General features: G+C 35.5%; 1 protein-coding gene across 1 annotated transcript in view; it reads left to right on the forward strand.

Annotated features, from left to right (window-relative positions):
* The window catches only part of CARNMT1 (carnosine N-methyltransferase 1), a 37,165-nt gene that overhangs the window by 11,260 nt on the left and 3,702 nt on the right, over positions 1-22,203 (forward strand). The window contains exons 4-6 of the mRNA XM_036893436.2: positions 10,658-10,798; positions 11,757-11,935; positions 14,010-14,123. Of these exons, the coding sequence (XP_036749331.2) occupies positions 10,658-10,798; positions 11,757-11,935; positions 14,010-14,123 (434 nt within the window). The remainder of the gene's footprint in view (positions 1-10,657; positions 10,799-11,756; positions 11,936-14,009; positions 14,124-22,203) is intronic.

The raw sequence follows: 22,203 nt of genomic DNA on the forward strand, positions 1-22,203 counted from the left end.
GATCATGCACTTAATATCCTTCTTGTTCCTCCTCACACTTTCTTCCCCTTGGAATTTCAGCTGTTGATGATTCCTGCATGAACAAATCTGTCCTGTGATGGTTGTGGAGTGGTAATTTTCTAACTCTACAATTGTCAGTCACCATTGTACTATATCTATAAACTATTAGGAGAAAGAACTCATGGTTCCTATTATTCAGTGGGTTATAATCCATTACTTTTTCTTTTTTTATTTTGTTCAAATTGCCCCCCATTTAGCCAGCAGGAGTCCCTTTAAATGGCTCCATGTCCTTTTGGCACGCCTCAATAATTTTTTTTTGAGCACTTCATTAATCTCTGGCACAATAAGATATTTCGGTCCCATCTTGTATCTTCCCTACTTCAGTCCCGGAATTGGATGTTTTTACAAAAACCTGATTCCTTTCAATGTGGAATGGTATGTAGTATCCAAGATCTGGCACTAGGTTTGTTCATTGTTACTAAGGTGTCATTGCTTCTTAGCCCTTCAGTAGACAGAACACACAAACACACACACATACATATTAGAAATCATTAGTTCATACAGATCCCTGCAATCCCAGTCCAATCCCAGAGGGTTCCTCCTTGGCTTCGTCTGTTCTCGATATCTGTCTGCCTTTTTCCACATTGAGATCCCTGGCTTCTGACAACATTAGTACATTTACTCAATCCTGTAATACATAATGGTTTCAGAATTGCTACCTCTATACCACTGTTAAAAAAAAAAGAGGGCGGGGGGGAGTTCAGGGTTTGCTGGCAATTATTTTTCCCCTAAACTAAGGGTATTTAATAAAAATATTCTTCACGATTTACTGAAATTAGCTCCCCTTCAACTCCCCCTACCCTCAGTGTGGTTATGTTTTTTTTTTGAAATTCAGTACATTTTATATTTGTTTCTGGTTGCTTTTAGTTTTAGGGTTGTTATACATCTCACACAGACACCCTGACCAATCCTTGTTAATTTATTTTTGTTTTTTGATTCACGGACCAGATAAAATTAGACAAAAACGTAATATTCAGAAAATGTGTCATTCTCCCCTATTCGATACCCCATCTCACCCACTCACCCCTAATCCCACATCCCATGTAGGTGATCATTGTAATTTATTTCTATTTATCCTTCTTGTTTTGTTTTTTATGGATGCATGCAGATGTTTTTTTCTTTTTAATTACCTCCTTTTTTCACACACGCAGTGTAACATGCCATGTATTTTATTTTGCATTTTGCAGGTCTTCCTCAGTCTTTACTTTTCCTTCTATAACTATAGAGTACTTTTAGCTAATCCCCTATATTTGATTTTTCAAATAGTTGGCAGTATCTTGCAATTATAAATAATGCCACAATTAATGACCATATGCATGTGTATTTTGGTATTGTTGGATGTATATCCTTTTTTTTTTTCACTTCCTCATCTCCCCTCCCCCGGATCCCCCCACCAGAAGTGTACTTTAGTGTAAATTCTTAAACATGGGATTGCTGCATCCAAAAGGTAAATGCATATATATCATGGTTTGTGTATTTGTTACCTATTGCAATGCAAGAAATTACCAAAAATTTAACTGCTTTAAATAACACACATTTATTATTTCACAGTTTCTGTGGATCAGAAGAATGGGCTTTGCTAAACTGGGTCCTCTGTGTAGGGTCTTACAGGGCTGTAATCAAGATGGCCACTGAGCTGTGTTCTCACCTGGAGGCTTACCTATGAAAGTTTTTGTTTCCAAGCTCACTCTGTTGTTGGCAGAATTCATTGTGATTGTAGAACTGAGGGCCCTAGCTTTGTGTTGACTGTGACCTGGAAGCCCTCCTCAGCTCCTAAAGCCACTTGTACTTCCTTGTCTTACGGGCTTTCCTAAAATGGCCACTTGCTTTATCAAGCCAGCAAGGAGAGTCTCTAGAGCAAGCAAGCTCTTAGTGGAGTCTTTTATAATGTAACATAATCACAGGTAATCACAAGAATGACATCTCGGTTAAATCAAGTCATAGGTCCCTGTGCACACCAAAGGGTGGGGATAATAAAAAAAGGTGTGAACACCAGGTGGTGGGGGCCACTTTAGAATCTGTCTGCTGCAATTATTGCCACACATCCCTATAAGGGTTGTACTGTTTTGTCTTCCTACCAGTAATGTATGAAAGTGACTGTTGACTCACAGCCTTGCTAAACATTGTATTACCAAGCTTTTGAACTTCTGCCATTCTAATGGGTGGAAAATTGTATCTTAGCATACTTTTAATTTGTATTTCTCATTATGAGTGAAATTGAACATCTTCATATGCTTCAGGGCCATTTTATATCTTTGAGAATTATGTATTTGTTTTTTTCCCCTTAATTTTTTTTTAAATGATGTAAAATACATATAAGTAACCATTTTAAAATAACTTCAGTGGCATTATGTACATTCACAATACTGTGTATCCATCACCTCTGTATAGTTCTGAAACATTTCATCAACCCATGGTAAACCCCATATCCATTAAGCAGTTACTACCCATTCTCTTCACCCTATCCCAACCTTTGTCAGTAGTTGGACTGTGAGGTGCCTAGATGTTGTTTCCTTTGTGTTTATCCTGCTTGGGGTTTGTCTTGCTTTGCTTTCAGAGTGTGGGTAATATATATCACCAAATAAAATATATTTTGATGCTTTAACATTTTTTAATAATTATTTAAATATCCCTAATAATTCCAACATATGGGCTATTTGTGGGTTGGCTCTGTTGATGACTTCCTCTTGTTACAGTGGGTTATATTTTCCTGCTTCCTTGCATACCTTATACTTTTTAATTGAATGCCAAACATTGTATGTACAAAGAAAAGTAGAACTGAAGTGAGTAATTTGGGTAACCAGAAAAAAGACATTTCCTTCTTCTGGCAGGCCGCTAATGTTGGGGTACTGAGTGAATCTCCTAAGTGCTTCTAATCTCTAATGTTCTTATATATATTAGCTGCTTCTAAATTGACTTAAGAAAAATTTGTCTTTAAACTTTGCATCTGGAAATGTGGTAATGTAGCAATATTATGGCTTTCTAGAAAACTTAGAAATAGTTTCTAAGTTTTCATCTGCAGCTCACCTTATACTTAATGCATATTTATTTTAACATCTTTCCTGCAGTAGACTAATAGGAAGATCTTTGCAATATTAAGAAATACTGGGACTCTCAAGGTGTGAATATGTACTTCAGTAGTAAATGAGCCACCATGTCCACAGGAAACCACTAGTACATTTGTATTGTCATCTGCAAAGGATAGGGTGAAGCTGTTTTGTTTAGTCATCCTTTAACATGTAATGTCTGCTAATCCACTGTGCTTGGATACCTCTATATATGTAAGTCATGTAGGTTGTCTTTAGCTGAACCAGTATGAAAGTTACCCCATGTATTTCTTCTTGTGGTCAGTAATTTTTTGACATGCTGTGCTATAATTACCTTCTGAACAACACAGTTCAAGGGGTGATAGATTCATTATATATTTGTGATTCCTGTTTCATTTAAAGCTTTCATTATTCTTATTCCATTGTTGAAGACAGTTATGACATTTCACTGATTTTCAATTCTGTGTATGTTTCTTTAATCAGTTTATAGTGTTCTGGGTGTGAGACCCAGAAATAGCTTAGTAAGTAACATGGAAAGCACAATTGAATTTTTCATTATTCCAGCTGTGTTATTACTCTTAAAAAAAAAAAGACTATTGCTTATTGTGCATATCCATATATCTATGTACAAGATTAAGAAGTAAGATAGTAATAATATTTTTTTTCTTGTGCCCTGCAGATGCAATTTAGGAAGAAGTTTTTTAGTGATATGTTTTATTCTAGAAAAGAGTTTATTCATAGACTTCAAAGCTAGGCAAATTTCAAGTGCTTCAACCACTAGAAATGCTTGCTATATATAGGACTCAATTGACAAGCTTTTAACTTACGTTTTTAGCATCAGTCTTGTTAATGTATTTTGTATTCAAGTTTTATTAAAGAAGACAAAGGTGTTTGGGGTTCCTCATTTTTTTAAATAACCCTATTTCTTCATGATTTTTTAATTATTATGATTAGATTGAAGATTTTTTAATGATAAGATTGTGTGATCTTTGATTCTTGGGGTGGCGTGTATTAATCCCTTGTCAGATGTATAATTTGCAAATATTTTCTACCATTCTATAGGTTGTCTTTTCATTTTCTTGATGACCTTTAATATATAAAATTTTATAATTTCCGTGAAGTCCAACTTTTTCTTCTTGTTGCCTGTGCTTTTCATGTAATATTCATGAAATCTTTCCAATGTTGAAGATTTCTTCCAATATTTTTTTCTAACTAAGAGTTTGATAGTTTTAGCTCTTGAATTTAGTTAGGTCTTTGATCCACTTTGAGTTCATTTTTGTATATGGTATCAGGTAAGTGTCTAACTTTATTCTTTTATGTGTGAATATACAGGTTTCCCAGTGCCATTTGTTAAAAAGGCTATCCTTTTCCCCATTGAGTTGTCTTGGCATTGTTACTGATAATCAATTGGCCATATATGTGAGGATTTATTTCTAGACTCTTATTTTATTCCAATGGTTTATATATATGTCTGCTCTTATGGTACTATACTGTTCAGTTTCTGTAGCTTGGTAAGATTTGAGATCAGGCACATGAGTCCTTCCATTTATTCTTTTTCAAGATTGTTTTGGTTATCTGGAGCCTCTTGCAGTTCCATATGAATTTCAGAATCAGCTTTTCCGTTTCTGTGACAAAGGCTGATATAATTTTGTTAGGGATTGTCTTGAATATGTAGATTGGTTTAGATTGTATTAACATAACCATGTTTAATCTCTCAATGTATATACATTCAGTGCTCTGCTCTATAAAAGTACAGATAATAGTTTAATAACTTCTATAAATGTAAAGGATACCTCTATATATGTAAGTCATGTAGGTGTTTTTCAAAATTCAAAATATGTTTCTGAAAGTAGATTGTGAGGTAAGACTCTATATGGTAGGAATGTGCCAGTTACAGTATATTTGGAAGGCTGAGTGCCAAATGCTTATGTCAACATCTTTCCTAGCACTTTAAACATTATTTTGTTCTTACTCAGTAATCACTGAATCATGTATATTACCATGGCATCCAATCAGCATGACAGTGTTAGCTATACTAAAAGGGCATGTCATTGTTAAAGGTACTGAACTTGCACAGAATATTATTTTACTGTTACTTATACATTATTGCTGTTGACAGAATGTGGACTGGTAAGAAAAGAATGAATTAACTCAATGATTTTAATAGGTTATTTTAAAATAAAAGTATAATTAAATCTTTTTGATTAGGTAAAATACTTCACATTTAAAATGTAAAATGTTTCAAAGGATATAAAAGTTGCTCATTGAAATTAACAATATAATTTTTTTCTTAAAATATGATTTCACAGTTTAAACTGTTTTCTCAAATATGAACATAGGCATAATAACTTCTCAATTGATAGTCTGAACAATATGTATTGATATTTTTTAATTTTTCAACTGACCGTCTAATCATTTAAATGTTTAACTTTAAGAAACTAGTGCTGTAAAGTTTATATTTGCTAAGAAAGATTCATAAATTTGAGTCCTACCTGAAAGAAGAAATCACAGCCACATAGAATCATACTCTCTTAAGGAATCCTGAAAACCTCTGGACTGTATTTTTTTTTTAATATCTTAATTTCATTAACCCATTCCATTTTAGAAGAATCTGAAATGGTATTTTGTTTGTGTGGGTGGGAGATCTATTATGTCTCTGCATTTCACTCTGAGCAGATACTGGTATACTATTGACTAGTTAGTTGTACATACTTTTCTTTTATACAGTTGGTCATTAGGAAGAAATATGTTGAGCTTTAAAGGAGCATTTTTCCACTTATGTTAAAATAAAAAATATAAATTAAATTGGTGAAAGGATTCTCTTAGCTAAAAGAAACCATTTTAAAAGAGAAAATGGAGGAAATGTAGACTGCTGAATATTCTGAGTATTTACAAACTGAAAATAGATTTCTCCCTCATCCTGAAAGCCTCTTAGACCAAAGACAAGTATGTATTTCAGATATCTTTCAAATCAAGATCTCAAGCTCTTAAAATTAAGGATTTTAAGTGTTTAAAAATCTACAGTAATAACTCAGTGGAAAAACAATTCAAGACCAGTAACCCAGTAGAAAAATACTGTAGTTAACAGAAAAAGAAATACAAGATGCTCAATCTCATAAGAAAATACAAATGTTAAAACGACACTAATGCAATTTTTTACCTATTATATTGCAAAGATTTGAAAGTTGTATAACTTAACTAAAGGTGTGAGGAATATGTTGCTGATGAAAGAATAAATTAGTAAAATCTTGCCAAGAAGGACAACTTAGTAATATTTAACAAAATTCAAATGCATTTCTTTTGACTCTTGCAATTCAACATACAGACTTCTTGTACATGGAAAACTATTTATACCACTATTAGTTTTAACATTATAATAAAAAAAGATTAGAAACAGTCTAAATGTCCTTAGTAGATTTTGATACATTATGGTATATAATCATACAGTGGGATACTTAGTCATAGAATGGATTAGGGAAGCTCTGTGTACTGATCAAGAAAGAGGTTCAAGATACATTCGACAGGGGATGACAAACTTTCTTAAATGTCCAGCTAGTAAATATTTTAGGCTTTGAGCAGTGTGGACTCTGGGGACAACTCAGCTCTGTTGTGGCAGTGCAGCTATAAACAGTATATAAATGAATGGGCATGACTGTATTCCAATAAAATGGTATTTACAAAAACAGATGATTGACCTATGGGTCATAGTTGCTGACCCCTATATTATTAAATGTATCAGAAAGAAGCAAAGTGATGAAGAACTTAGTACATAAAGTACAACAGAAGTGTAAAGTACTGAAGCATCAAGAAACAAGTTCAAGATTTGCCTGGGATATTTGGGAGACTTCATTGATTAGGTGGTAATTTCAGCTGAGTTTCTGTGGGTGTGTAGGAGCTCTAAAGATTAAGGTGAGAAAGTATTTTCTGGAATTGGTGAGAAATTGTTTGGCTGATAATTAGGAGTTCTTCGTTGGGAGTGGATGAAGTAAATTGAGATCATATTTCGAAGGAGCTAGCACTAATCCAGATTTTTTACACATTTTATACTTTGAATAAGAAATATTTCAACACCTGGCTTTATTAAGCCTTGAAGTTTTGCCATATTTATTTCGGCTTTTTAAAAACTAAAGAAATTTTAAAAGAAACATGACAGATACAGTTGAAACTGCCCTGTAAACCATACAGAGCACATTCTTCTCTTTCCAGAGGAGGTAACCTAAGTTTAATTCTAATCTTACCTTCCCACATAACTACATTTATATATTCCTAAACAATGCATTGTTTTGTTCTGTATGTTCTAAAAGTTCATATAATGGTTTATGGTGTCATTTCACAATTGGTTTTGCTCAGAATTGTTTTTATGATTTTTCTGTATTGAGCAGCACTGTTCAATAGAATGTAATGCAAGCCATATGTTGTTTTCAGTTTTTTTAATAGCCACACAAAACAAATAGGAACAGGTGAAGTTACTAATAAAATATAATCCAGTATATCTAAATTATTATTTCAGCATATTATCAGTAAGTGGCATTATTGATGAGCTATTTTACATTACTTTTTTATACCAAGTCTTTGCAACACATCTCAGTTAGGACTAGCGATATTTAAATGTTTATTAGCCACAAGAGGCTTTCACTGTATTTGACAGTGAATTGCTCTGATTCAAACAGAAACACTTTTGGTGCTTGAAAGTTGTTCATACAACCACCAGGGGTCAGCTAAATGTCGTTATGTTGACAAAAGAGAAGTATTTTGTGTGTTTGAATTTGCTAATCTGTAACTGCAATGCAAAAATCATTCTGTGTACTATAAAGGAAGCTTCTCTCCACAATATTTACTTCTGGTAAAGCAGCTGGAACACAAAGGGTGGTCCAAATGTGATCCATGGCCTCTTTAGACATACAGGGGTCTGTGTTCTGGCCTTCCAGATGTGTCTCTTCTCCGTTCTTACTTGGCTGGATAAATTGTTGAAACTATTCCTGCTGATGTTAGGGTATCACATTTATAGAAAAATGTACTGCTTCTCTACTTCTTTGCTTATTTTTGCTATGACTGTAAATCAGGCAACATTGGATTACTGAGCCTCTGTTTCTGCTTTTTAAAGTTTTAGTCATGTTTAAAGTCACTTCACCATAAAGTTCTATACTTAGATTTATATTTTTCTTACCCTTCACAGAAATACCTTCATAAAAATGCCCTATCTATATGTGGATTCATGGCAGAAAGTGCCTTTTATAGGGCCTTAATTTCATACATATTATAATTAAGGGATTTTCCATGATGCTATTAATAGCCCTTATAATAATAAAGACCCAGTGGGAAAAATCTAGCTAAGAACAAAAATATAGGGGAAAAAAATCTCCATCTTCTTCCATTCATTGCTTGATTCTCATTCATTTTTTAAAATTCTAGACAGCTTGTTTTAATGTGTTTCCTTTTATATGCTCACTGAAATCCCTTTTGTCATAATAAAAGTAACTGATAGATCTGTAGATAATAATCTCTGTTAACTCCTAAGATAAGGTTTTTTATACAGTTCTGGCTTCCATGGTTTGATGACAGCCTTTTAATTAGTAGTTTTATACAGAAACTTCCTGCCACAAGGTGGGGATAGAGAGTTCTGTGGGCCTGTTTAGAAGAGATTTTGATGATAACAGTTATAATGTTAACTTCCCACAAATTAACAAAATAATTGTTGGTACCATTATTAACACAACTTTCCTTTAGGTTAGCGTAATTTCTGATTTGTGCATGGTAATTATTTACTCAGGTCATCGGCCATTCAGAAATTATTAGTGATTACATTTGTAAAGGTTTAAATACAAATTTACTTCCCAATCCTTTACTTTCTGTTGCATTGCTTTAGTTTTGTTTTAAATCTTAAGGTGAGAACAGACTCTTGAAAAAAATGCATGTTTTAATTAGGCAAATGGGAACTCAGCAAAGTAAAGAGGTAATTCTGGGAGAGTAAGGGTTTTGGTGGGTTTGATAGGAAAATGAAAATGAGAGAGTAAGGCCTGGACGGGATGCTCTAGTAACAGGTTCTTTTACAAGGGGTAGCACAGTATTCTATAGCTAGGAGTATTTCAAATTCTAATATTAAAAATATGTACATTCTTATTAGATAATATAGGTAAGTCTGAACAAAGAGGATATGCCCATTTTGTTCATTAAAAACTGAAGTGTTCACATATACACCAAACATACTGTATATAATCTGGAATGAGAAGAAAGCATTCTATTTTACTTTATGAAAATTCTTATGTGGTACCTTGGCATCAGTTTGTCCATATCAAGTATTAAAGGATATCTTACTAATCATAATCCTATTTGTTAGAAATACTTTTAACAAGTTTTGGCCTATGCTTTATTGTATATATTTAATTCAGTATTGAAACAAACTAAATAGATTTACAGGCTTTTATACAAATATATGTTCCATATACAGATACTTAAGACTGAATAAAAGTGGGCAAATTCCCATGTTACTTTATTTATAGACTATATTGTAATTTTCAAAAGCCCATAGTTCTGATTGTTTCTTTTTCATTTCAAAGTGGGAAATGCAAAAGTTACCATATGGGCTACTAGTAAAAAGACCTGTTGCTGTTTGAAGCACTCCAGATTTAAAGACCATGTAGTATAAAGATAGAAAAAGAATTATATGTGGGAGTAGATTTGGAAATTGGATCTGATTTATGAACTAAATTTGGTGAAACAAACAATAGCAAAATTCTTTTCAGTGACAGATGACAGCTGATGATACACATTTTCCTTTGGTTTTCTACAAGAATACCATTTTAGTTTCCTTAGGGTTGTATTGGTTTGCCAGAATTCTTGAGAAGGGCCCTTGCTTTGCTAAAGCTTTTTAGTGTTTGAAAGTGGAATGGTGTGTGTCTTGCAGCAAAGGTCATTTGTGATGCTGATAAGAGGAGTATAGATCATGAGCCCTGGTTTGGTGTGACATATTTGCCATTGTATATGCTTAATTAGAAGGTAGTTTCCCATTTTCCCCATGAGATTATCCCCCTCCAAATTCTTTTGCCAACTGACATACTTAAGAGTTTAAAGATACACCTAACACATTAAGAGTGACGTATTTAACCTATTTAGTTATCTAAACCATTGTATTAGATACAATTTAGAAATAGATTTGTTTAACTGTCTCATACGATAAAATAATTTTGTTCAGTCTCTTAGTATGTACTGGGATCTCTCTGGGATAAATTTTTCTTCCCATAACAGTGTTGTTCAGGTGACAGCAGCTATGAGTATCTTCATAAGTCTTCAGATACAAGGCAACTCCTTGTATTCTGAAAAATAATATTTTGGGGATAAAACCTTCACTTGATAACTGAACATGTGATAAGTCCTCCCTTATTTTTTATTGGTATTTACAACAAGTATTTCTTAATTTTAGAAGTCAGTTTTGAGGTAGTTTTTTCTTATTGAATATTTAAGTTTTGGTTGTTAATGTGGATTTTGTCTTATTTTTTTTTTCCTTTTCTTTTCTTTGAGGGGTTGGACATAATTGCCTTATTTCATTTCAGGGATCCTTCTAAAGTAAATATTCTGGTACCTGGTGCTGGACTAGGAAGACTGGCCTGGGAAATAGCTATGCTAGGTTATGCTTGTCAAGGAAATGAATGGAGTTTTTTTATGCTCTTTTCTTCCAACTTTGTACTCAACAGGTATTTAATTTACTTTTTGCTGGAAATAGTAATTTCTCAGAATCAGATTGACTTACCTATTTTTGAAGAATTGAAGATAATAGTGTTTAATTATAATACATACCACAGATATTTTTTATATTAAAATCAAATTGTTTATACAGGTTATTACTTTAATCAGTTGCCTAGTTAACAGAATGTTGAAAGAGGATGGGTAAGTGACTCTTCATAAAGTAATAGGGCATTCCAATTCCATGAAACACATAATTTCTGTGCAGATTTTCAGGACTGAGTATGATCTAGGAAGGAGTATTATGTCTTCTTCATTGTACTACTTTACCCCTTTGATTCTTCAGTGGAATAACAGTTCAGTGTAGCAATCATAACTATATTCCTAAACCGAATTCTTATAAAATGGCCAACTATGCTGACATGTCTGAGTTAGAAGGATCTCAGAACTTCTTTAGTTTCTTCTAAAGATCCCATGGCCTCTTTAGAAGGTAGTGAAAAAGAGTTACTTTAAAAGCCAGAAGAGGTTTGTTAGAGAAAAAATAAATAGCTGCCTGGTTTAAATAATATGTTTTCTTGGTGGCAGTATGCGTTAGGGGATGGTATGAAGGTAAAAATTTGAGGGTTGTACAAAATAATTAAAATAAGTAACAAACAAGACGCATACATACCATTTTTTGAAAAAATAGTTGGATGTTTTTTACTTGAGTTTGTAGTTCACAAGTAAATTTTTTAAAATTTGATTGGACAACATCTTTATATCTCTGAAATTTTTATTTTTTTTCTTTTAACCCATGATTAGTTACTCATCTACATATATATGTGCATTTTCAGGTAATTGGATGGGGTATAGTGGGAACACTAATTATTAATAGATTATATATAAGTAAACCTTCAACCTGATTAATGCTTAAAGTAGACTTTTCTTTGTAAAATACTTAACACTGAATTTTATGCTCATATTTTGCAGATGTTCTGAAATTAATAAATATAAGCTTTATCCCTGGATCCATCAATTTAGCAATAACCGGAGGTCAGCTGATCAGATTCGACCCATCTTTTTCCCTGATGTTGACCCCCACAGTCTTCCTCCTGGTTCTAACTTTTCTATGACAGCAGGAGATTTTCAGGAGATATACTCAGAATGCAGTAAGTCCAAAGGAAACATTTTAAAGGTCTTGTCCTTTGTTCTAAATTTAATGAGCTAATTTTATACTAAACCAAAGTTTTGGTCATTCATTTTGATGGTAGACTATAAGGTATGCTTCAGAGACAATTTAGAATATTTTCAAGGTCATGCGTAAGACAGTGATGGGAAATAAAAAGAAGTACAAGATCCCACAATCAAGAAATTCAGAGTATGTTGGGTCTGGTAGCATAAGACAACATGTAAATGAAGTTCAAAGGATTAAAGAATGCAGTGAAGATGAGAGTAGATTAGTGTGAGGAGGGACTTCTTTGTTCAGAAAAGGCTGTGACTTGATGTTTGTTAGAGAAAAGGTATAGGGAGGAAGGATGTCCAAGACCGGCAGAGAAACAAAGATAGGAATGAGTAAAGATAGGAACAAAGTAAAGCAGCGTGACTGGAAGGGAAAGGGAGGTTGGTTTGGGGATTTAATGGGAGATAAGGCTAGAAAAGTTGGCTGGTTCCAGATTGTGGAGGATGTTTATAATCAGGCTGCAAAGTTTGGACTTCAGCCTGGCAAACTGTTGAAGACATGTGAGCTAGGCATTAGAGAAATGGAGATGGTGGTGGGGCAAGGTGGGCATGGGACGTGTGTGTGTGTGTGTGTGTGTGTGTGTGTGTGTGTGTAGGGAGTAGATTAGGTAGTACAAGGAAGAAGGAAAAAAATAGAAAGATGAGGGGTCAGCAAGATCATTCAGCAGATACTGAGCACCTGCTAAGTTCCAGGTATATTCTAGGTATTAGAAAGAGAACAGTGAACAAAAACAAAGTCCCTATACACAGGGAACTCACATTCGAGTAGAGAGAGAGGCAAGAAGAAGTTAATATTGTGAGGAAGAAAAATAAGGCAGGGTAAAGGACTTGTAGAGTGACTGGGGAGTGGTTGCTGTTATCTGTTAATACAGAGTTATCAGGGAAGTCCTTTCCCAAGGCAGAACTTAAAGAAGTGTTGAACAGAAAACCTCAAAAAAATGGAGAGGTAAGCCATTCATATATCTGGGGGGAAATGTTGCAAATAAAGGAATGGGGAAGGAAGGCAGATTAGGGACTGGGTAGAGTGCTTGTTTTGCTCAAGGAAGAGCAAGAGGGTCATTTTGGTTGGGGTGTAGTGAATATTGGCACAGTGGTGGGAGATGAGGTTGGAGAGGGTTTGGTGAAGCAAACCGCAGGCCATAGCAAGGGCTTTGAGTTGTACTGAGGGATACGGGAAGCCACTGGAAGGATTGGAGCAGGGGAGTAAGAAGATAGTCAGATTTTTTATTTTTCCCCTGAACTCTGACATTGGGAAAACTTGTCCTCTGAAAGTAGAAAGATGTGGGGATAAGTTAGGGAGTAAGGTCTCAAAACAGAAATGAAATAATGGAAAATATCACTTAGTATCCGAGCAGAGTTGGAGAGAGCAGATTGGTGAAGGTAATCCTTGATTGATTGGATCAAGTGCCTTTATCCATCAGCATTTGTATAGATGCCTACCTTCAGAACAGTGTATCCCCATGCCAGGCCACAGCCTCCCAGAAGCAGCGTTCTCTGCTGGCTTCCCACCCACTGCTACTCTCTGTGTCCCTGCCTGTACACTGGTGACCATCCAAAGTACTGGTGGGTGTTTTAGTATTTTGATGCCATTTGTTTCTCATTTGGCAACAAATACATGCAGGTTTTCTGAAACCTAATAACAATTTAAAATTTAAATGACTGTTATTTCATCTTAACTGATTGTAAATGAAGGCTAGACATGAAATAGATGATAAGCAAATCTCTTAAAAATATCTTTAGGTAAAGATATCTAGTGGTATAGGCTATCAAAAATTATCTCCAAGTTGATTATCAGATCATTATTAAAAACTGTGAATTACAAAGTATCTCATAAGTAATTATTTGGTTGCTTTAATTATAGTGTTGATTGAGAGAGTTTAGCTTCTGTATCCCTGCAGTTAAATGAAGTAGTATATTCTGTAAGAACTGGTACATTTAGAGAATTCATTAAAAGAAAAGGCAAAATAGCATTACAAATGTAGTAATTTTATTTTCTTTGAATAGATACCTGGGACTGTATTGCTACCTGTTTCTTCATAGACACAGCTCACAATGTAATTGACTATATTGATACAATATGGAAAATACTCAAGCCAGGTGGAATATGGATAAATCTAGGTAAGTTCCTAGGTATTTATTAGAATCTTACATATTAATCTGAGTACTTATAGCTGTTCTACATTTGGTAACTTCATAGTACCACACATTCTTGAGAGTTATAATTATGTTGTACAGTTTCCTTTAGACTGTATCCCAGTCCTCCAGTCCTAGCTACTAGTTCCTGCAAAAGCAGTGGGAGCCCCAAAAGTTGTATGTTCATAGTAGGTCAGTCTCCTAGCAGTCATAATTTCAAACAGTACTAATTATTAATCTTATGGTAATCATTCCCTCATCTTCCCCACCCATTACTCCATCAAGACAGCAGTCTCTGTCAGGAAGAAAGTGTTGTTTTTTTTTCCTTTCTATAATGAAACATTTGAGGGAAAGCACTTACTTCGCCCGTGGAAACTGCCTCCCCAGTATATATACACACTGGGAAAAGACTAGGTATGAAAACTTTCATGACTCCCTTGAGTTTAAGAAAGAATATGAATATAATTTCATTTATGCAAAAAAACCTTTCTACTGCATCCTTCTGCTAGGTGATGAGTATAACATGCTCCTTCCTATCCAGAGTCTACAGGAAATAGTCAGTTTTATCCTCTTTCTTTAAAATAAAGGGAGAATATGATAATATCAAGGTAAATATATTTGTCTTTTTTAGCTAGATACATAACCCATGTTAAGAAAGACATTAAAGCTAGAATATAAATGCTTAGTACTTACAGTCAAGCATTTTGTAATGCATATAAATTTTGAATCACTATGTTATAAACCTAAAATTAATATAATGTGAACTATACATCAATTAAAAAAAAATTATGTTGAAGTGGCATTACTACTGTTTTATAATTGAAGAAACAGTCTTCAGTTAAGTGCTAGCAGAAAGATCCTGGAACTTAATGTATGGCAGAGACAGGCTTACAACCCAGATCCAACCCCTTAAATGCTTAACTAGTTAGCTTCTAGGCTCTACTGGATCAATCTATAACTTACCATTAATGTGATTGTGTATTTATGTGATTAATATTTTTGACCCCAGTTACTGAGTTAATATGGTAAGATTTTGTGTATTTCCAAAGGATTCAACATCGCCTTCATAGAAATAACTTTTTGAACATCTATTTTATTGGTTTATTAATATTTTTAGAAGTTAATATGATAGCCTTAACTGCCTGGAACAGATAAAGTTGGCCCTTGGTGAGCATACTGTTTGATGAGAGGAGAATGCTGGGGTGTGAGCTGTGCCTTGTCATGGGCACCAGGAGTAATGGGCACATGGGTTAGCAAGGGATCATCTAGGAGAGCTTCCATTCTTACCACAAAGTTTCAAAACAATTCTGAGGATTCGAAGGTTCATACTTCCCAAATAAAATCCTTTGTGTGTACAAGTTAAAGCATTTAAAGAATAGTCTCTCAGTCAGTTTTACCTTAAATATTGGTGTGCTCTGTGTATCTATTCATTGTTTTTCACTTTTTACTCCAGGTACTCCTACCCATTCTCATGGCTTCTCTTCTTCTTCCAATCCCCGATCTATCTCTGGTCCAAATATCTCTCTTACTCTCCAAACCACTATGTCCAACTTGGATGTACCACAGATAATTCAAAATCCACATGTCTCAAGAAAAGGATTCCCATGCCTCTTTCCCCCATGCTTTTTCTGTTCCATCACCTACTCACATTCCCCCAAGCAGAAAACCAGAGGGGTGAAGTACTCCTTTATCCCTCTTCCTCACCATCTGTACTCCGTCTCCAGGTTGTATCTCTTAAAGCTTCTCTGTAGCTCTTGATGAGTCTCCTTCTATCCCAGGGTTTCTCCACCATGGCACTGTTGACATTTGGGGCAGGATCATGCTGAGGGGTTGTGGAGAGGGGTGTCCTGTACACTGTAGGCTGGGGAGCAGCTTTCCCAGCCTCTGCCCACTAGATTCCAGTAGTTCCTCCCCAGTTTTGACAACCCAAACTGTGAAATCAGCTCTGTTGAGAACCATTGCCCTAACCTCAGGCTAGTAGTGCCATAGCTCAGGTCGGCATCATTGCTTGCCTAGATTACTAGTGGAGTTTCCTTAAGGATATTCCTGCCTCCAGGTTGTCTCCAACCCTCCACGCCACTTTGAGTTCTCCATATTAACCACCAGAGTGATCTTGCCAATGTGCACATCTACTCCTGTCACACCCCTGCATAAAATTCTAGCTTTTGTAACTCTTCAGGATTGTGCACATTGCCCCTTTTTGATCTTCTGTCTTGTATTTCAGCTTCTTTTTTTCTTAACCATCTCTGCCCTGACCTCAAGTGTCGGTCGTCTGACCTAGAAGACCCTTTCTCTTTGCCTTCTATTTTCATGGGGCTCTTTACTCTGTGTTCTTTAACACTTGGCCTGAGTGACCCTTTCAGGTTGGGTTGGGTTAATGATTCTGTATTCCTCTTTTACTTTCCCACAGAATCTGCCAGTAGCATTTAACACGTTTTGGTGTTGGCACCAGTATATTTCTGTTTCCCCTACTACTCTCTAAGCTCAGTGAGGGCAGAAGTCTAATGCTTGCTCCTTGCCTAGTACGGAGCATGACAACTAGTAGACATTTAGTGACTATTAATGTATGTGAGTGGATGTATTATTTCAAATTTGAAAACAGTGACAAAATAACAGTAGGATGCCACAGAAGACTGCCATTTATACTGGTAAATTCATAACATTCATAGGAATTTGACTTTAGTTGTGTGGTCCTAGACAATTAATTTTATCTGTAAACTGAGAGTGTGTCACTCCTTTGGGACAATTTCACATTAACCATGCACAGACCAGAATGTCAGTATATTCATGTACGATGCTAGCTATTATGGTATATTAAAAAGATACCTTGGAATTTAAACTGTAATGGTAATATTGCCCACATTATGTGAAATCCGAGTTGGGAATATTATTAAATTACAAAATGCTTTAAGGGGGGATTTGAAGTACTCTTTAATCTTCCCCAGGTTAGGGAAAGCTAGAGAGCTTTTTAAGGGAACTGTTACAGATATGTCCTTTGGGAAAAGCTGTGATTTGGCAAATGCAGAAGAATGCCTTTGCATCCTGATCTTCAGTTTCTCATGATGACCAGTGCTCCTCAAACACATTTATGTATCATTTATTGTAAAAAGTATGTGTCAGGTACTGGAGGGCAGGTAGTTAGTGAAGTGAATCTAACTTTATCTAGAAGAATATACAGGTTAAAGTACTAAAAAGAAAAATCCAGTTTTTCCTTTCTATATAGGGAAAAATCCAGTTTTTCCCTACTGTGGGTTTCTTCCCTGTATGTCTCCTTAACTCCTCATGCAAAACACTCAACACTTCTGACACTTCTGGCCACCAAATATGGTTTTTCCCCCCACAACAAGCAGTTCTGTGTGATACCAGGTAGGTGTCCTACAATTTAATTCACTTCTGATACTGTCTATTTGGAGAGAGTGTAAGATCCTGCAGGCTAAGGGCTCAGTCCTACAAGACTGTCCTCCATTCCCCCACTTCAGATAGCACTTACAAGTCCAGGATGTCACCTGTGCTTCTGACCAACAAGCTGTAGGTCAGAGGTTCCAGTGACCCCCCTCCTTGGGTTCAGTGAATTTGCTGGAGTAGCCCATAGAACTCAGGGAAACACTTATTCATGTTTACCAACTTATTAAAGGATATGATAAAGGATACAGGTGAACATCCAGATGGAAGCAATGTGTAGGTCAAGGTCTGTAGGAAGGAGCACAGAAGTTCCATGCTCTCTCCAGCATGCCACTCTTCCAGCACCTTCCTGTGTTCACCCACTGGGAAGCTCTCTGAACCCCTTACTTTTGAGATTTTTATGGAGGCTTCATCATGTAGGCATGACCCGATAATTAACTCCATTTTCAGCCCTTCTCAAGAGAATGGGCAAGGGCTAAAAACTCCCAGCTTCTATTCCTGGTTGGGTCTTTCCAGTGACCAATCCTCATTCAGGAGCCCACCCACAGTTGCCAGAAGACTCCTGGCACTGACTCCTATTACTCAGGAAATGACAAGGGTATCTCAGGAGCCCTATATCAGACACTGGGGTCAAAGACCAAATAGTTGAACAAAATACGTTCCTAGTGTGCCTGTCTGTTGGGAAATTACAAAGGTTTCAGGAGCTCTGTGCCAGGAACTAGGGGCAGAGACCGCTATGCAATTTTCTGTTATTTCACAAGTACCAAGGGAGATCCTCATAACATGTAAGGAGAGAGAGGTCCTATCAGATTTTAAAGTGTTATAAAGCTGCAGAATACTTGCAGAAACTAGAGAGTTCCTATAAAAAGTAGATGATTGAACACATATTATCTCCTCTATTCATTATGACATTCTTACAGTTTCATAAAAAGATATAAAGCACATGGACAAAGAATGGCAGGGATATCAGGGAACAAAAGAATGTGGTAGCTGTTTGGAAGATGGGGTAGATGGGTACATTTTGAAAAGGAACCAGTGTGAACAGAGCCAGTTGACCTGGAATAATCCTAGAAAATGAGGGGCTATATAAGGAAAAACATATGGTCAAGATCTATATATAGGGAACAGTTGACCACTACGTAACTAAATAACCAAAATGCCTACCTTATGGCCCATTCCAGTTCATACTCAGGCAAGAGACCAGAAGTTTAATTTACTGGAAAACAGTGAATGGGAAAGGAGCAGAATTTATGAAAATATGACTAATAGAGAGTGAGGATGAAAAAAAGGGGATTAATTAAGTCTGCTTTGGAGAATGATTAGGCAGTGACCACCAGTCCCCCACCTCCAAGTACCTCCCTGCCCCTGCTTGTAAGACATTTTGCTGAGGTTTGAGTGCCAGCTCTGTTTTGAACAGTTACAAGCCATCTTTCTTATCTCTTAAGTGGACCTGTTAGTATAGCTATGTTAGCTTTCCTTTAGTTATTAATTGTATATCTTTTTTGTTTAAGTCTTTTCTGTATCTTTATGTTTTAGAAGTATCTCTCATGAACAGCATGAAGTTAAATTTTATTATCCAGTCTAAATATCTCTCTTAACTGGAAATTTTAGAACCTTACGGATATAAATGATTTATATCAACCTGTCCCAGATTTGGCAATTGGGACCCTCATCAAGCTTGCTCCTGTGTCGTTTTGACATATCTCTATCGTTTGAGTCCTTTCTGGCATAACCAGGTGTTTCGGGCTCATCTTGTACTTTTCTCTGCCCACCCCTGAGATCAGCCATTTTTTTCCAAGGACCCCTGCTTCCTTTTAGTGGAGAATGGTATGTAGAAATGTTAGATTAGTTACAGAAGTCGGAGGAAAAACATAAACTGAGCCTCCATTTCTAACAGTTATGGAATGGGTAAGTAATCATTTGATATCTATACAATAACCATTCTCCAGAAATAATGAAATAGAGAAATGTTCCTCATGAAATGTAAGATGCAAAACTGTCTATGTAATGTACTAATGCATCAAGGAAAGACTACAAGGAGATACATTTAAGTTTTCAAGTGGTTATCTGTGAGTGTTAGGATCAGACTTGGCTTTGATTTGAGTTTTTTGCTTTTTCATGTTATCTCAGCTTTCTCTTATAAGCTTGCATTGTATTTATGGTCAAGGAAAAAATACATCTTTGCTCGTTCTGTTAAGTTCATTAACAGAATATGAAGGAACATAACAGTTGAGAAAGTAAAGAACTCCTTGAAGAGTGTGTCATGTTTTATTCATCTTTATATATCCAGAGCCAGACTAGATACTTCATAAGCATTCATTTTAAAAAGTGGATGAGGAGGTTTCTTTGAATATCTTCCCCAGCTTTCACGTGAGTCTGTCTGTTTTTATATTTGCTGTCTGGATTATAAAGACTTTTCATATTTAAAAAAAAAGTGGATAAGTAGGTAATAAATATGAAAAACTACTCAGCCTTAAGGAAATGCAAATTCAACTATGTATGGCCAATCATTTTCCCCTTACCAATTAGCAAATAAGCTGTTTAATAAAAATGCTTATTGTATGTTTCCTTTTTAAGGCAGATTTTTTTTTTTGAGGTATAATCAACATATAAAATTTGTCCTTTTTAAAGTGTATAGTTTATGCATTTTAGAAGCTTGATAATCATGTAACCACTACCTTAGCAAGATAGGGACAATTTCTATCATCCCAAAAAGTTCCCTTGTGCCCCTTTGTAGTCGGTTCTTTCCTCTCATGCCCAATACCTGGTATTCACTGTTTTAGTTTCTGTAGCTGTAGTTTTTCCCTTTTCCAGAATATCATGTAAATAGAATCATAGTTAGTTGCTTTTTGTGTCTGATTTCCTTTACTTAACATAATGCCTTTGAAATTCATCCATATTGCTGCATGTACCAGTGATTTATTTTATTTTTTTTAATTAACATTCCATTTTATGGATATACTGTATTTTGTTTATTCATTCACTGGTTGATGAATAAACTGGTTTATTCATTCAGAGGTTGATTGAGGTTGTTCCCCAGTTACTGTGATTATGAATAAGGTTGCTGTAAACACTGACGTGGCCACACCTTTTCATTTCTCTTGGGAAAGTATCTAGTGATGGAATTGATGAGTCACATATGATGCATGTGTGTAAAACTTTACCAGAAACTGACAACCTGTTTTCCAAAGTGATTGTACCATTACATTCCCACTACTTGGTAAAGTGTTGAAACAGATATTTATCATTGCAGTTATGTGGGAAAATGTTACATCTGTCTTGGAAAGCATCTTGACAGTTTGAATCAAGTCAGTAAAAATGTTTATTCTCTGACCTGGAAATTCCACCGCAAGGAATGGCTTTTGTAAGGGTAAATCTGAAATATGCACAAGTACCATTTGTAATAGATGGTAAAATACATCACAACTGTATGGTTGTTGTTGAGTGGTAAAATCTCAGTTACTTAACTGTATATTCAGTGGTATGCTGGGCATTATGATGGATTTAAAAGAAACTTAAAACTTGTTCCTTTACTCATGTAGCTTATAATCTAGTTGAAAAGCAATGTTAATTACATGAAAATAATCAGTGAGTAATGCAACATTTCATTAAATGAGTTTTAAAGTATGCTGTGTTAAGGGAATGAGCAATAGGGCTGGAAACTTCAATGGATTATGTTAAAACTTGGTTTTTGCAAGTTTTTGGAGCATGGCTAAAGCATGAGTTGGAGCTTTCTAGGTGGGACACAACATGAGTAGTAGAGGTAAAACATGGCCCGAGTATGTAAGAATCACTGGCGTGTCTTTATGTAGATAAAATAAAATATTGGTGGAGGCTTTTAAAATAATGGAGCAGGAACGTCATATGCTTTAGAACTGGAAAGACTTTGCTTTGAGGCTCTGTACAAAGGCTTCAGGATGGTCTAGGGCAAAGTAGGTACTCAGTAAATGGTAGCTACTGTCATTTTAACTAGTACTAATAAAACAGGAATTTAAGCCTGACAGAGTAGTTTCATAGGGAATCACTGTATCTTTTTAAAAGAGCACTAACATAAGTAATAATTCATTTTCATAGTCATTTTTTCTAGTGGTTTATATAGGATAAAAAAGATGAAAGAAGAAAACCTTTTTAACCCTAAGTACATTCTACAGAGTGGTGAAGCTTTTGGGAGAAGGAACTTTTCTGTTTATTACTTTTAGCTCCTGTGATTAGCATGTCATGTGGAGTGGGGTGGTGATTGGTCCTGGGATTTATAATTAACCCAGTGAAAGGTAAAGAGAAGATTGTCAAGGGGGACTCATTAAAAAAGTTGTAAGTTTCTTAGTGCCTTCTATATGCCAGATGTGTCTGTTACCTCATATCAAAGTCATATAACAGGGCAGTTAGTGACTTTCCCATAAGTACACAGTTAGTAGGCATTTGAGCTGGGATGTGAACTATGCACTTAGACCACCTCTAGTGTCACCTCTTCCTTCCAGGAAGCCTTGCCTATAATTTGCCCACACTCTATCCTACCCTGCTTGTGGACCCTTCTGTGTGTTCACTTGATATTCAGGGTGTAGTTGCAGTTTTGCATTTACTTGTGGTGCTACAATTACAGTATACCTTTGGAATTTCAGGACTTAGTGTTCTCTGATTCAGCTACCCCTTCAATAACTTAAAA

This window comes from Manis pentadactyla, chromosome 3 (genome assembly GCF_030020395.1).
Source record: "Manis pentadactyla isolate mManPen7 chromosome 3, mManPen7.hap1, whole genome shotgun sequence".
NCBI classification, from domain to species: Eukaryota; Metazoa; Chordata; class Mammalia; order Pholidota; family Manidae; genus Manis; species Manis pentadactyla.